This window comes from Rhinichthys klamathensis, unplaced genomic scaffold, assembly GCF_029890125.1.
Source record: "Rhinichthys klamathensis goyatoka isolate OS25496 unplaced genomic scaffold, OSU_Roscu_1.1 h1tg000110l_1, whole genome shotgun sequence".
Lineage (NCBI taxonomy): Eukaryota > Metazoa > Chordata > Actinopteri > Cypriniformes > Leuciscidae > Rhinichthys > Rhinichthys klamathensis.
In genome coordinates, this window is record NW_026606648.1 from 2,151,133 (window position 1) to 2,166,086 (window position 14,954).

The 14,954-nt window shown below is 38.9% G+C and overlaps 1 protein-coding gene across 1 annotated transcript; it reads right to left on the reverse strand.

Annotated features, from left to right (window-relative positions):
* Positions 1 to 2,552: 2,552 nt before the first annotated feature.
* Positions 2,553 to 7,971, reverse strand: LOC130087626 (transcription factor 21). Its single transcript, XM_056254031.1, has 2 exons — positions 7,520 to 7,971; positions 2,553 to 3,273 (listed from the first exon to the last, which is right to left on the reverse strand). Exons 1-2 carry the CDS (start codon positions 7,925 to 7,927, stop codon positions 3,190 to 3,192), a joined length of 492 nt encoding a protein of 163 aa, XP_056110006.1. The 5' UTR covers positions 7,928 to 7,971; the 3' UTR covers positions 2,553 to 3,189.
* Positions 7,972 to 14,954: the final 6,983 nt, after the last annotated feature.

Sequence of the window (14,954 nt, forward strand, 5' to 3'; positions counted from 1 at the left end):
GTAGGTCTACAGAAAGGGAGTTTGCTAAGTTTAGCAATGACTGAAATAACTTTTTCATCAGTCAGCGTAAACTAGGAAAACATCAAGGTTCAAATGAGATACAAAAACTTAGAGAGTGTCAAAAGTTTGATGTGGGCTGAGGCGTATTGTGGATCAATGGCGACCTCTGCTGGCTATATAAAACTGTTCATTTAATAAAACTGATGGTGGAGGAATAACAATAATACAATGTGAGCCTTGTCACTTTTTACTTTGTATTTTTAATGTCTATTTATGTATAACTTTTTCAATCTTTTGGTTGAGTTGATAGATAGATAGATAGATAGATAGATAGATAGATAGATAGATAGATAGATAGATAGATAGATAGATAGATAGATAGATAGATAGATAGATAGATAGATAGATAGATAGATAGATTTTTAGGCATTTCAAGAACTTTTTTTCACAAACAAAATGTTGAGGGCTTATTAAAATCAAATATAGCAGTTAGTATTTGTAGCATTTGTTATTTTAAAACAACTTTAATATAATTGAATTAATATAACATTTTACACATTTAAAGGGGCTAATATGTCAGAATTTTCATGTATTAATCACTTTGGGGTTGTTGTTTTTTGTTTTTTTTGCCAATGTGTTAACAACTGTAGAAGACTGATTTTATGTGGACTCGGGCCGTGTCCAGACGAGATTAATGATGTATAGTTTGTCAAGTTAATAACATTAAATATGATAGTAACTTTGAACTATTTAAAAAAAACGCTTCAGAGCGCCCGCGCTCTGGTAGAGCTTTAACAGGTTAAATTGACATGAAATTAATGTTCAAAGATAATACCGAAAGAGTCATTCTGTACAGTAATGTCAATGTGTCATGCAAAGAAAAGTCTCACATGGTCAAATCTAGTCTATAGACTCAAATATAGGCTAGCTACTTCCTTTATAATCAAATCAATATCATTGTGCAATTGTAGTTACCTCATCTGTCGACATGATGCTGGTGAGTTGCAGAGCTGGTGCAAATATATCCACATCTCTACGATCAGATGCTTTCTTACCTGCTGTTTTCTCACCGCTGTCAGTTTTGTTGTGTTGTTATTGAGACTCTGAAGGGGAACGCGCCAAGCACATATTTAATAATTCTTCTAAACGTCGCTCTCAGCAGCTCGGGTGGCGTCTGGGTGTTCGTTAAAAGTATATCACTGCAAAAGGTATTTCCAACTTCTTTTTACTTTTAAGCAAAGAACAAAAATCAACTTTGCAGTTAGTAGGAACTTAGGAAGGATATCAGGGCCTAGAATCACTCGACTCGCGTTCATTCAGTTGTACGTTGCGTCAGTGTGCACGTGTGCCAGCACGCCACGAGCAATAAGTTCCTGGCTGCAGTTCACATAACGGCCACCGGTGTCGCTAATAACAATGTTTTTAATTTATTTTTTAATTTATTTTTTTAATTTACTGAGTTCCTCTAGTGCCCCCATACCTGCCAACTTTTGAGTTTTGCTCGGCGTGAGATTTGTTGACGGGGGGGGGGGGGGGTGGTAGAGACGAGTGAGATTTGTTGACGGGGGGTGGGGTCTCGCTCGCGCAAGGTCTCTCGCTCGCTCTACGCGGTTTGGAGCACAATCTCTGTCTCGCATGCACGCTCGCTCTAGATAACGGGAGATTTTTAACGAATTTGCGGTATAACTAGTCGATGACGAGTGGCTCAACAGGTAGATATATAGATAAACTCATCTTCCAGGCATTTGACCGCCCGGGTTGACACTTCAGCGTGAGAAATCGGGAGTGTGGCGTGTGAGCGTGTGAAACCAATCAAATGCGGGTGTCTCACGGCCAATGCGTGAGAGTTGGCAGCTATGTGCCCCCCTGGTTGAGAACTACTGTATCACGTGTCCAGAATGCTCTGTCACCACTAGATAGAACTATTTTGAATGTGTAGGCTATTACACTATATTCCACTCTTACATTCCAGTACCATTCTGATATAATGATGTATTATTGCACGTAGAAGAGGATGACAAATCACAGTGGTTTATGAAGTCATGAGTTTTAGCAGTCAGATAATGCTTTCCTCATTGTAAGCTCAGTGAACCCCAGAGCGCTCATCCTAGCAGCGGTGGAAAACGTGAGAGCCGTTTCTGAGTTGTCCTTGCCTGACAAAGTGCTTCATCTCCTGTGAGACTCCCTCAAGGGACCAGTTCAGCGTTCTGGGAAACTAATGGCTCGACAGCTGCAGTCATCCACAAACGTGATGAAAAGTCAGCTTCCTCTTCAAACTACACACTTTTCTAATGACCGCTGCGCACATGGGCACAACACAAGCCTACATTTGGGCGTCTACAATTTGGAAAATACTGTGTTTTAAATTGTGTGTGATCACTTTCTTATCACTTTGTATAAAGTGAAAAGATCAGCAAGTGCTGAGTTTGGGGGCCATGCGGTTTCCATGCAAAAGAGAAAAAATAAGCATCCTGAAAAGTTGGCATGATAGGAATTAAAACACAGTATTTTATGTAGGCTATTAAGAAACTTTACTGTGGACTTTGTGACATTTAAGCTAACTAGTACATTCCTCAAAGTATTCCTATTAAGTGGCACATTACAGTTTATGTGTAATACTGTATAGTGTAGTTCTCCAAACTGAATCACAGTATAACTATACAAATGAACAAATGATTTAACACATTAAATGAGATACACTTGGTCAACAGGCGTATACAAATGACTCCATCTGGTATAGGCTACATAAAAAGATTATTATGCATCAAGGGTGTTGATGTAGAAAATAATTGAGCGATTCCACAGGTTGAAAACATTGTCAAAATATGATTTTTAAATGTCTGCTGGGTGGTTAGAAAAATTGCAAGCGCTTTTTAAAAAAAGTGATTTTTTTGTGCTTCTGGTGCTCATGCAATTTTTTTCTTTAAAAGTTAGTTTTAAGCTACATACAGACAGCAAAATAATCAAACACAAAGTCATATGTTTGCTAGATAGAAAACATAATCACGCTATAAAGACAGATTTGAGTGCAATGACTTTGCTGTTTAACTACATGTACGTACCACATGCAGTTTTGTTCATTGCATAATGTCCATTGATGTAAGTTCAAAGGAAGTGCATGAGTACAGACAGTAAAAAGAAAGAGAGAGAGAGATGGAGGGGGATAAAAGACAGAGAGGTGCCAGATGTTTATGCTGTAGCTCCACATAGTCTGACCGCTGCTGAAATGTCTTTGGTGTCCTCTGATCGTGCCGAGACCACAAAAGGCCAGGTCTGTGGAAAAAGAATGAACAAGTCAGCCACACATTATTATTTGCATTACACATTACAGTAACAGTAAATAGTTTTATATACAACCCCAATTGAAAAGTTGTAATAAAATCAAGATTCTGTGATTTGTTCATTCTCTTTAACCTTTATTTAACGGACAAAACTACAAAGAAAAAAATCTCAATTTTTTTCACTGGCCAAATTAATTGTATTTTGTAAATATAAGCACATATTGGCTGCAACACACTCCAAACAAAATAAAAGTGAAAAGATTATATAGAATATAGAATATGTCTTTTGAAACAGTCCACAATAAGCAGTTGAATTGGTAACATGTGAGGGTATCATGATTGGGTATAAAAGGAGCATACGTTTACACGACAACGATATGCTTAAAACAGAAGTTTTTCCGCGTACAGACGGATAGTATTGCATTGTCAAAACGATTCCCATTCACAGGGATCTGTGAAAACGGCTAAAAACGCTGTATTCTGCTGCCAGGCCGATAGATGACAATGAAATATAGACTGAACACGTAATACGCATGCATGACGTCATTGTTTTCAGAAATTCGCATTTATGTTGTTTACACGGAGACCGTTTTCAAAAACTTGCACTTTGGAACCCGTTTTCAGAAGTTTTTGTTTTCAGGCACCCAAAATGCCATCGTCGTGTAAATTAACGGCCAAAATGGCATAAAAAGTTTTAGTTTTTAGTTGAAAACAGTGTCGTGTAATTGTAAACAGTCCCTCAGTCTTTGCAAACGAAGATGGGTCATGTCTCACCATTTTGTGCCTAATTTCAATTAAAAAATCGAATTTCTCAATGCAAGATTGTAAAGTATTTAGGTCTTTCACCAGCATCTACTATGGATAATACTGTGAAAATAAATCCAGAGAAATCTCAGTCCGTGTAGGGAAAGGCAGGAGACCTCTGTTGAATGTGTGTGACCTTTGAGCCCTCAGATGGCATTACATGAGAAGCCATCATGCTACTATGTCAAATATAGCCACATGTTCTCAGGAGTACTTTGAAAAACCATTATCACTGAACACAGTCTGCCGCTGCATCAAGAAATGCAACTTGAATCTCTGTTACGCAAGGAGAAAGCTATACATGTGTTCAATGCAGAGATGCTGCTGAGTTCTCTGGGCCCGAGCTCATCTCAGATGATCCAAAAGACATGGACCATCCAGTCTGTCATCAGCAACAGGTGCAAAAGCAGACATCTGTCATGGTATGGGGGTGCATCAGTGCAAACGGCATGGGTGACTTTCATATGTGTGCAGGTACAGTACCATTGACGTGGAGGCGTGCTGGGATTGTACAGAGACATATATTGTGCCATCGATGACATCTTTCCTGGGAAGCAACACAATGCAGGCCTCATTCAGGGTGTGCTACAGAGTGGTTTCTTAGACACAATACACCACACAGTGGATGTGCTTGACAGTCCAGATCTTTCTCTTATTGAAAATCTTTGGCCCATAATGAAAAGGAAAATCAGACAACGATGATCATGGACTGTTGAGCAGCTGTCTTGAATCAGGCGAGACTGGGCAAATATTCCATATGCAAAACTGCAACAATTAGTATCCTCAATTCCCAAATGATTAAAAAGTGTAATTAAAAGGGAAGGTGATGTGACACAGTTGTAAACATGTCTCTGTCACAACTTTTTTGGAGTGTGTTGCAGCCATCAAAATCAAAATGTTGTTTATATTTACAAAATACAATTAAGTTTGTCAGTGAAAACATTGGAAATCTTTTTTTGTTGGTTTTTTTTCGGTACTTTTATCAGTTAAATAAAGGTTAAAGACAATTAACAAAATCACAGTTGCTTGATTTTATTACATTTTACAAAATGTCCCAACTTTTGGGGAACTGTAGTAAATACACACACACACACATATATTTAATGCAACATATTTACTGTTACTGCAAGTATGCAAAATAAAAAGGTATTAATTATTTATATTTAGGCCTATGTATATTTGCAATATTTGTTTTAATATTTTTTATTATTATTGATATTTAATACAGAATAAAACACTTTATATATTAATTTGTTTTATATTATTTATAATAATTATTTATAAGTATTATTTATTTATATTTAATAATATTCTTATATTTAGATGCTATATTTATCTTTAATAGATAATTATAAACTTATATATATATATATATATATATATTAGTGCTGGGCAAGTTAACGCGTTATTATCGCGTTAACGCATTTATTAATTAATGCCGACAATTTTTTTATCGCGCGTTAACGCAGAGGTTTTTTTTATTATTATTTTGAAAGTCCGTTGCTCACTGCCTCTGAATACACATAGGCCTACAGTCAAACCATGATCACAGGAGGGGTGGGATGTTGGTCAGCCAGCAAATAACCCACCCAAACAAGCAGTGGAGAGGCTTTGGCAGGTTCTCTCAGGTGAACAGAAAGGGAGACAGCGCCCCGCGAGTGAATGACAGGCGCTCTATGGATAGTAACCATGGCACCGGCTTCTGTGCGCTACGCAGCGGTAGCCTTTTTAACTTAAATTAAAATTATACATAACTTTACCTGATAGGCCTGCGTTTAGTTTAGCGGGGATGCTCTGCAATGTGAATTCCCTTCTGTTGATGTCCTGATAACTATTTAGATTCTGGAAACTCACAAACAGCGAGCCGAGGATCAGTCTCTCTTCCAATGATTTGTGCTGCGCGTCGTGTACAAAAAAGTTAGACAATTCAACTTCGGCAACGCGCGGGCGCGTGCGTGAGGCAAGCATGACTGCAACAGTTTCACAGGAACGCACCCGCTTGTCGCTGCACCTGTGCTCGACCACTTCACCTCACTCTTTTCGGCTGATTTATAATTCTGTGTCGGACCTACGCCGGAGCCTCTACGCTATACAACGCGTTGGTTTTCATTTATATATCTGCGTCGTTGTCCGCGTTGACGCGCAATTACACATGAGGGAGAGTGTGAAACCCGGGGAGCGGTTCTAGCAATCACAGCGCTTGCGGTACGCGTAGAATTGACGTTACATTTTTGGAGAGATGCATGTCAGGGTACGCGCGCTACACAGCTACGGCGTGAGTTCGACGCAGAAGTATAAATTGGGCTTTACCTCTGTTTAATGTAATCTTACGTGGGAAATGGCATGCCATGACCAAACCTAAGCTGCTATCAGAGAAGTAACGTTGGTCGACTTATATCTGTAGTAGTGATCATGACCCTTTGACTACATAGACTGTTTCTGCTGCTCCCTGATACAAGATACCTGTTCAGAAAAAAAGAAAACTGGACTCGTTTTAACAAGCTAGATAAAAGGTAATGCCCTGGCAGTGGCAAATAGCTTTGTTTAAATATTTGATTTGATTACATTAATGTTTAAGTTGAGATTTACAAGAAATATTTTATTGATACTGTGTAAAGGGAATACTGCTGGTATAAAAGCACCTTATTTGTTTAAAGTTTTTGCAAACCACATGTTATTGCACTTTTGTAGCAGTACATTTAAATCAAAAGTGCGCAATACACTACTAGAATTCATTATTCAATTTTGCGCGTAACAATGCGATTAATCGCGATTAATCGCAAGAAAATCATGCGATTAATCGCGATTAAATTTTTTAATCGTTGCCCAGCACTAATATATATATATATATATATTATCATTATTTATATGATTTTTATTATTAATTTATATAATTATTAATTTTTATATTTTTGTAAATATTATATTATTATTCAATACAGAATTATAAAAAATAAATACTATATATATATATATATACACATATTAATATTTAATACAGTATACTGTATGTACTTTTAATCAATATCTAAAATATAAAGTTAATTATTAAGTAATGTACTTTAAATTATTATATTAATTATTAAATTATGATTACGTTATTTTTACGTATTTATTTATTTATTTATTTATTTATGTGTATGACTATTTTATGTGTATTTACACATTGTATTAGTGACATTTAATAATAAAAAATAAAATACTAAATACTTTAAAACCCAGTACTTTAGAAAATGACATACTATTATGGTACATTTCTAAAAACAAAAAACAAAAAAAAAAACATATATTGTTAGTGCATGGTATATGTTTTCTATATTTATATATTGTATTATAGATTCTGTATTATACATACAAGTAATAACAATAAAACTTCTCAACCAGATGGAAGTATATACAATCAGGTCATAAACTTAGACAACACTCACTCATACCAAGTTTACAGGATGCACAAAGCTGTTCTGGTATCTGTCCTCTTGTAAGAGCTGTCTGAGGTGAGATATATAGCTGGATGCCAGGCGCAGAGTGTCCAGCTTTGACAGTTTGGTGTCTGCCGGTACCCACGGCAGGCTGGTCTTCAGCCGAGAGAACGCTTTACTCAGAACTCTCATGCGTGCCCTCTCTCTGGCATTTGCTGCGTTTCTCTGAGACTGTCTGCCATCCTTTGCCATCTTCACTTGTTGCTTGTTGTTGCTGGTACCAGCTCGAGGTTGTTTGGTCTTTGCTTTCAAACTGTCATCGATACTTAACTCGTCTTCTGAGTCTTCCAAGGAACGAGTGTCCATGTGAGTGATTGACAGCTCCTGGAGGTCTTCAGGATCACTCACCGAACCTGTGGACATCACGACTGCACCTGCTTCAGAGCAAAAAACTTGATTTTGAAAAAAAAAACTGCACTCCTGCGTTTCAATATGTGATATTCAGCGTCCTTGCTGTAGATTTAAAGCAACAGGTGCTGCCTTGATTTCGAATCTCTGTAGAAGAAGCCCAGGGAAAAGGCACATCAAAACAAGGCCATCATTTAATCACCATTCAAGGTCATTCAGCATTTCCTGAATGTAAAAGGTTATTAAAATTGTCATGTAGACAAAGCAGACTGTATCATCTGCCCCTTCTCGCTGAGCATCTCAGAGCTTGTCCTGCCGTGTACCAAGCACATTTAAGGTTTGGGGTTTGGCCGGGTCATTATGGATCAAGCATTTCTCCTCCCCTTTTCCCCATCTAACTTTTGGCAAGACTGTTTGACAAAGTGGCACTGATAGCATATATATACAAATATATATATATATATTTGATAAATTCATTAGCTAAATATATATATATTTTTTATAAATCAAGAATTCAATATTAAATAAATATTGAACATATTATTACTTCTGAATATATTCAATATTTATTTAATATTTAATTCTTGTTTTATTTATTTAAAAATCAATAATACTATTGTTCAATAATAAATAATTGAACACATTTTGATTACAAAGATACATGCACATCAAATATTATCTATTATTATTTAATTATTATTATTTATATTATTTAATATTTAATACATATTACATATATATATACTGTATACATAGCCTATTTATTTTGTTATATATTAATATGCATAATTAAATTTATTTAATAAATAATAATAATAAAGCCAATAAACAATACATTCATTTTGATATTTATTATTATTATTATTATTATTATTAAATTAATTAAGTAAAAAATATTCAATACATTACCTTTAGTCATGGAAATATATTTATATATTATTTAAATCATTTTTTAATATGTACTTATTTAATACATTTGCTGACTCGGTCTAGATAGTTAGGATGTTTCTTTATTAAATAAAGAATAATAAATATTGAATCCAATTAACTAAAAAAGGCTCCAAAACAACCTGCACCAGTGTAACCAAAACCAACCTTGATACTTCAAATAAATAATTCAGTAAAAATATTGTGAAAAACTTTAGTTTCTTATTTCTTCAGTTCAGTGGTCACCCACGGTCCACTTAAATGCTTTTTCCCACATGCTCTAAAGCAAATAGAAATGTCTGAAAGGCTTATCAAACGTTCTTAATCCACTGGCCATTTCACAGAGATATTGGGTTTCTGCTTGGTTAGAGCGCTCTCACACACGCTCTGTGCACATTGGCCACAGCTGTCAGCACTTTACATTACATCTGCAGGATGGGGGGGCAATCACTGGGACCCAGAGGAAAAATACCCATGTTGACATTCTTCACACTGTGCTCTCATTTGTCTCTCCTATCATATAGAAACATGTGAGGTGCGTGGCAGAGGATACTGTAGAACCACACATGCCTGGCAAAATGATTTTTATATAATTTTTTTCTTGGCAGATGTCAGTTCAGCTGTTAGAGGAAACTTTGTATGACTGCTTCTTCAGTAAACTGTTCTGTATGCCCTGTTCATACTTTTAGAATTGGCAGTTAAATGACACATCAAAGGACGGCATAGCTATTTTGTCATCTGGATGTTTATAATTAATTAATCAATTTTCATCATTATACGGCATCTATAATTTAGGACTTTTAATTTGGCCATTTTGAACAACATCAGCCCATAAAAAAGTGATAACGTCCTTAGCCACAACACATTATCTGTATAAAATTACACAATACGTCAAAAATGTGCTATATCTCTGCATCTTTTATATGAACAAAAAATGAAGAGCGAAAATTCCTAAACCATAAAACTAAATTTCCCACAGCTGAAATGTTCTCAGCATCTCACAATATCTCTCAGTAAACTCGATATGTATGAGTTTTCATTCCAGCCTAATGAGTGTGAAATTAAGATTTTATATTACAGTGGTCACCCTCAGCCAACAATTATCCAAAAGCATAGCTGACTTGTAAGCTCCATTTTTGCAAAGGGTTGTTGCCAAGTAGACATGTGGGAATAACACACATTCTCATCCTTTGGCGTCATATAGGTGACGCCATATGACATTTCGTCGAAATCTTACGCACATGGCATCCTTTAGCGTCGATATAACACGCACTGTTATGGGTAGGTTTAGGTCTGGGGTAGGGTTACGGTTATGACGCCTTGGGATCTGCGTCTCATATTCACGCTAAAAGGATGCCATGTGCGTGGGATTTAGACGAGCGTCACCTGTTTGACGCCTTGGGTTCTGCGTCTCATATTGACGCTAAAGGATGCCATGTGCGTAAGATTTCGACGAAATGTCAAAAGCGTCACATGTATGACGCCTTGGGATGAGAACAAGCTGGAATAACCTACAATAAACAGTTTATTCTTCTTGCTCTGTGGAATTTTAAGTATTCATTCTTACTGTAAGAACCTGTTCACATAGAACGCCTTTTGTTCATTTTCAATCGTTTTTCTAAATGCTTGCTTTTAGACGGACGCCTTTAACCTTTGTGTTGCGTCCCAATGCTTTTTTAGCATCTTGCTCATCATGAATACTGTGTTTTTAAGACGGTCGAGTTAAAAGAAGTTATTTATTATTTTCCATTTGTCCGCACCTCGTCTCACATTTGTTCCACCATCTGGCCAAACGATTCCAGTTGAATTTCCACTTGAACATGGTTCAACAAACCGTTCCAGCTAATTACTTCCCCATGTTCAACCGTGCTGGTGAAACCACTGTAGTGACATGATGCTTTTCTAGTGTTGTAAGCCATATAGACTTCAAGCAAAATCGAAGAATGAACATGTGTGACGTAATTTTGGACAAAATAAGGCAAAAACTATATAGGTTTGTGTGGTGAGCAGGATGGCCGAGGGACGTGAGAGAACGTCGCGAGGCCGGTGGTGCGATTGCTAATGAGCAGCACCTGTGAAGCACACCGGTCTCGCATCTCTCACGGAGGAGCGGAAGCATAAAGGGGGAGCGACGGAGTGGATGATCGAGAGAGGAACAGGCCTGCTTTTGTTTGTATTTTGTGATATTTTATTTTGGTAGCCAGCAGTCGTCCGTGAGGGGCTGCTGGCAGGTATTTATAGTTTATTTTCGGTAGCCAGCAGTTCCGTGAGGGACTGCTGGCAGGTATTTTGTTTGTTTATTTCATTTAAATAAAGTTTTATTTGATTGTTCTCCGGTTCCCGCCTCCTTCTTCCCTGAACCTTGCTACACTGGTGCCGAAACCCGGGAGGAGGGAGGAACGCGCTGTCAGAGAGTCCTCGCCGCTGTGGGGAATCCGCGGTGCCATCGAGCATGGTGCGCGAGTCGCGGACTCGCGGCCATGGGCGCTCGAGGCGGTGTGCTGGAGTGAGTTGCCGGGGGGACGGTCGAGCTCGCTGCCGGCCGCCTGGGAGTTGGAGGGGCGGCTGCCGTCCGGGAGGGAGCGGGGGAGTCGCCGCCGCTTGCCGTGGGCCGGAGCCTGCTGCCGTCCACCAGAAAAGGGGAGGAGCAGGGAGCGGGGGACTCCTACCGTCTGCCCTAGAGCCCAAGGAGTCGTCGCCGTCCACCGGAGGAGCGTCGAGCCGTCCACCGAGGGCTACCCAGCGTCATCGCCAGGCACCGCGGAGGAGATCGCCCAGCTGGTGGGGGACCAGTTGACAGCGCGTTGGGGGAACCGGACCAAGTTTTTTTTTTTTCTCTCTCTCTCCCCTCTCTCGATCTGTCGCTCCTCATGCTTCCGTCTCCGTTTCCCTCGGCTCGTCGATCCATACCCCCAGGGAGGGGGGGGGGGGGGAGTAGGCACAGTCTCGGGTGTACCCCCCGGCCTGTGAGGGGTGATGGGGGTATGTGGTGAGCAGGATGGCCGAGGGACGTGAGAGAACGTCGCGAGGCCGGTGGTGCGATTGCTAATGAGCAGCACCTGTGAAGCACACCGGTCTCGCATCTCTCACGGAGGAGCGGAAGCATAAAGGGGGAGCGACGGAGTGGATGATCGAGAGAGGAACAGGCCTGCTTTTGTTTGTATTTTGTGATATTTTATTTTGGTAGCCAGCAGTCGTCCGTGAGGGGCTGCTGGCAGGTATTTATAGTTTATTTTCGGTAGCCAGCAGTTCCGTGAGGGACTGCTGGCAGGTATTTTGTTTGTTTATTTCATTTAAATAACGTTTTATTTGATTGTTCTCCGGTTCCCACCTCCTTCTTCCCTGAACCTTGCTACAGTTTGTTTGAAGTTCATTTGGACTTTGTTGTTAGTGGGCGTTCCCATTAAGGGCCTTTCACACTGAGGGTACATTTACACGACAACGATATGCTTAAAACAGAGAAGTTTTTCCTTTGAGCTTTCACAGTCATTGTCAAAACGATTCACACTGATACGCGAAAACGGCTAAAAACGCTGTATTATGCTGCCAGGCCGTTAGATGGTGATGAAACACTATAGACTGAACACGTAATACGCATGTGCATGACATCATCGTCTGCAGAGATTCGCGTTTTTGTTGTTTACACGGAGACCGTTTTCAAAAACTTGCACTTTGAAACTTGTTTTCAAAAGTTTGCGTTTTCAGGCACCCAAAACGCCGTTGTCACGTAAATGAACGGTCAAAACGCATTAAAAGTTTTATGTTTTTAGTTTAAAAACGGTGTCGTGTAAACAGCCCCTGAGTGTGATTAAATGATGCGATAATGCTCTTGAATCGAAACAATAGATCCACATGGAGCCATTCACATCGGCTGCGATCAATCTCAAGATTTTTGCACGACAAAGCAAGATTTTTTTTTTTCAGACCAAGTGTGTTTGTTTTTTTCAGTGCCCTGCGATGAAATGGGCCGTCCAATTAGATTTGAGCTTTAGATCACGTACCCGGAGCCGCTGCTGTTGCACAAAAGGGGCGAGCTTGGTGGCGCTGTTTTGAAAACCAGTGTAAACACTGAATAAAGTAATTCTGGAAGAGAGAAGAGAATGGATGTTGATTTCTTGTTCCTGTCTGAGAATAGATTTATTCTCATGTTTACTTCATATTTCTGAGAATATAATTTCTATTAATTTTCCACTGAATTATGGGATGCAAAGAGAAATTAAATGAGAAATGCTGAGCAGGTGTAACTTTCAGTCCATTAGAAAACACAAATAATGCATGTCTGCCCATTATAGCCTGGGAAAACCCAGAAAACTTCCGGCAAATTTAGATTTGCTCTGAAAGTTAGTCTGGCAAAGAGCTCATTTGAGCCCATTTCCAATCCGTCGAAATCCCGGCACCAATCAGAAACGTTGGGGCGGGCTTTACACGATGACGACAGTGCTGGGATTTTGAAGCAGATTTTGTAGCCTACATTACAAAGATGGATGCCGCTGTCGAACATCACTCGTTCGAATCAGCTATCACATCTGTTTTAAGCGATTTGAACGTTTCCTTTTTGTTAAAAACCGAGCAAAGAACAACACTCTGAGATGTTTCTCCACCGCTCAGCATACGCCATCTCCTTCATCGCTCTGATTGGTTTTAGGTCTATCCGCGACGTCCGTTGGTGACGCCCCTCTGGAAATTATTTGTCTATGACGCTTTGCCAGACCATAACTCAGTTACAACTGAGAATGGTCTGGTTTTACCCAGGCTATGCCCATTATATAATTTAGATTGCAATTATTGCAAGCACTTGATGATGGCTTAAAGTGGGTTTTGAGTATAATCTCATAAATTGTGAAGAGTATCTTGATGCTAATTGTTGCTTTAATTATGTTTTATGATGTTTTTGGTCAAAAAGTAAATTTGTGAAAAAAAGTATGTGTCTGAGACATAATACGTTATACACATGCTCATGATGTCACCACTTTCACAAATTTGAGTTTTTGTAGTTAAAACAGAGACAATAACGGTATGGTTTTCAAAAACCCATTTTCAAAAGTTAGCATTTTCAGGCCCCCGCTGTTGTAGTGTAAATGACAGGCCAAAACGGTCATTTTTTAGTTGAAAACAGTGTTATTTTATTTAAAATTAATTTATTGTAGGCTATGTTGTGCAGTGGACGAGGTTAAAGCCAAATGGGAAAACCTACGAAATACATACACGTGGAAGAATGCATTCTCGGTTAGCATTATCTATTATCGTGAATTAGCTGAAGGCGATCAATTGTTTAGCGTTTGGTGCTAAAGCACCATTCATCAGCGATTCGCTTCACTTTATCGTGTCGCATTTCAATGTGTTTACTGGTTGCTAACATTTGTGAATGACTTTCACAAATATTATTCCATATTGTAGACAAGTCTTCTTGCCACTGAAAACAAACATTCCGAAAACTGGTGAAAGTCGCTCTCATTCCCAAAAAGTTAAACATATCTCGAATTTGTCACTTCGCTGGACACACCTACATCCTGTTGCCTATAGGTTACTTTTACTCGTGTCACCTGAAATCGGCAGCTCTCCATTGAAATGAATGGGATCATGTCACTTGTCACTGCGTGTCCCTGGCAGTGTGAATCGAGCTTGATGTAAACTCCTTAAAATACTTGCAAAAACATATTACTCATAATTTTACCTTTCTATATAATAATCCTCCACAGTCCACTTGCTAGTGTTGCCAACTCTTGCATCACCAAGGTAACCTACATTCTAAAGGTGTGGTCACATTTATTGGAGTTGGTTTAAAAGTGATATTTGTGAGTGCAGTGCTTCATACATTGGTACACTATTGATGGACAAAGGACATTTTTGCACGCATAATTACGGTGTGGTCACACTTTTAGGTCACACAAAATTTTCAATAGTGTAGAGATGTACATATGAAGCGCAGCTCAACAGAAGTCACTCCCGCGTGACTACCTTGAACCCGTTGTGAAATTTGCATGAATTAACCCTCTGGGGACCAAGAACGCGCCCGCGCGTTTTGCTTTTTTTTTTTTTCACATAGCAGCAACATAGACTTAAAATACTCCGTCATTTATGGTCATATAAATAAAATCAATACATGATTATAAAC

What these genes read in the sequence shown, in the direction of transcription:
- LOC130087626 (XM_056254031.1), bottom strand. Translation starts at nt 7,927, where the DNA reads ATGTCCACAGGTTCGGTGAGTGATCCTGAAGACCTCCAGGAGCTGTCA. An exon ending in TTGTGCATCCTGTAAACTTG is followed by an intron (nt 3,274 to 7,519) that starts GTATGAGTGAGT and finishes CTTTTTCCACAG; the next exon opens with ACCTGGCCTTTTGTGGTCTC.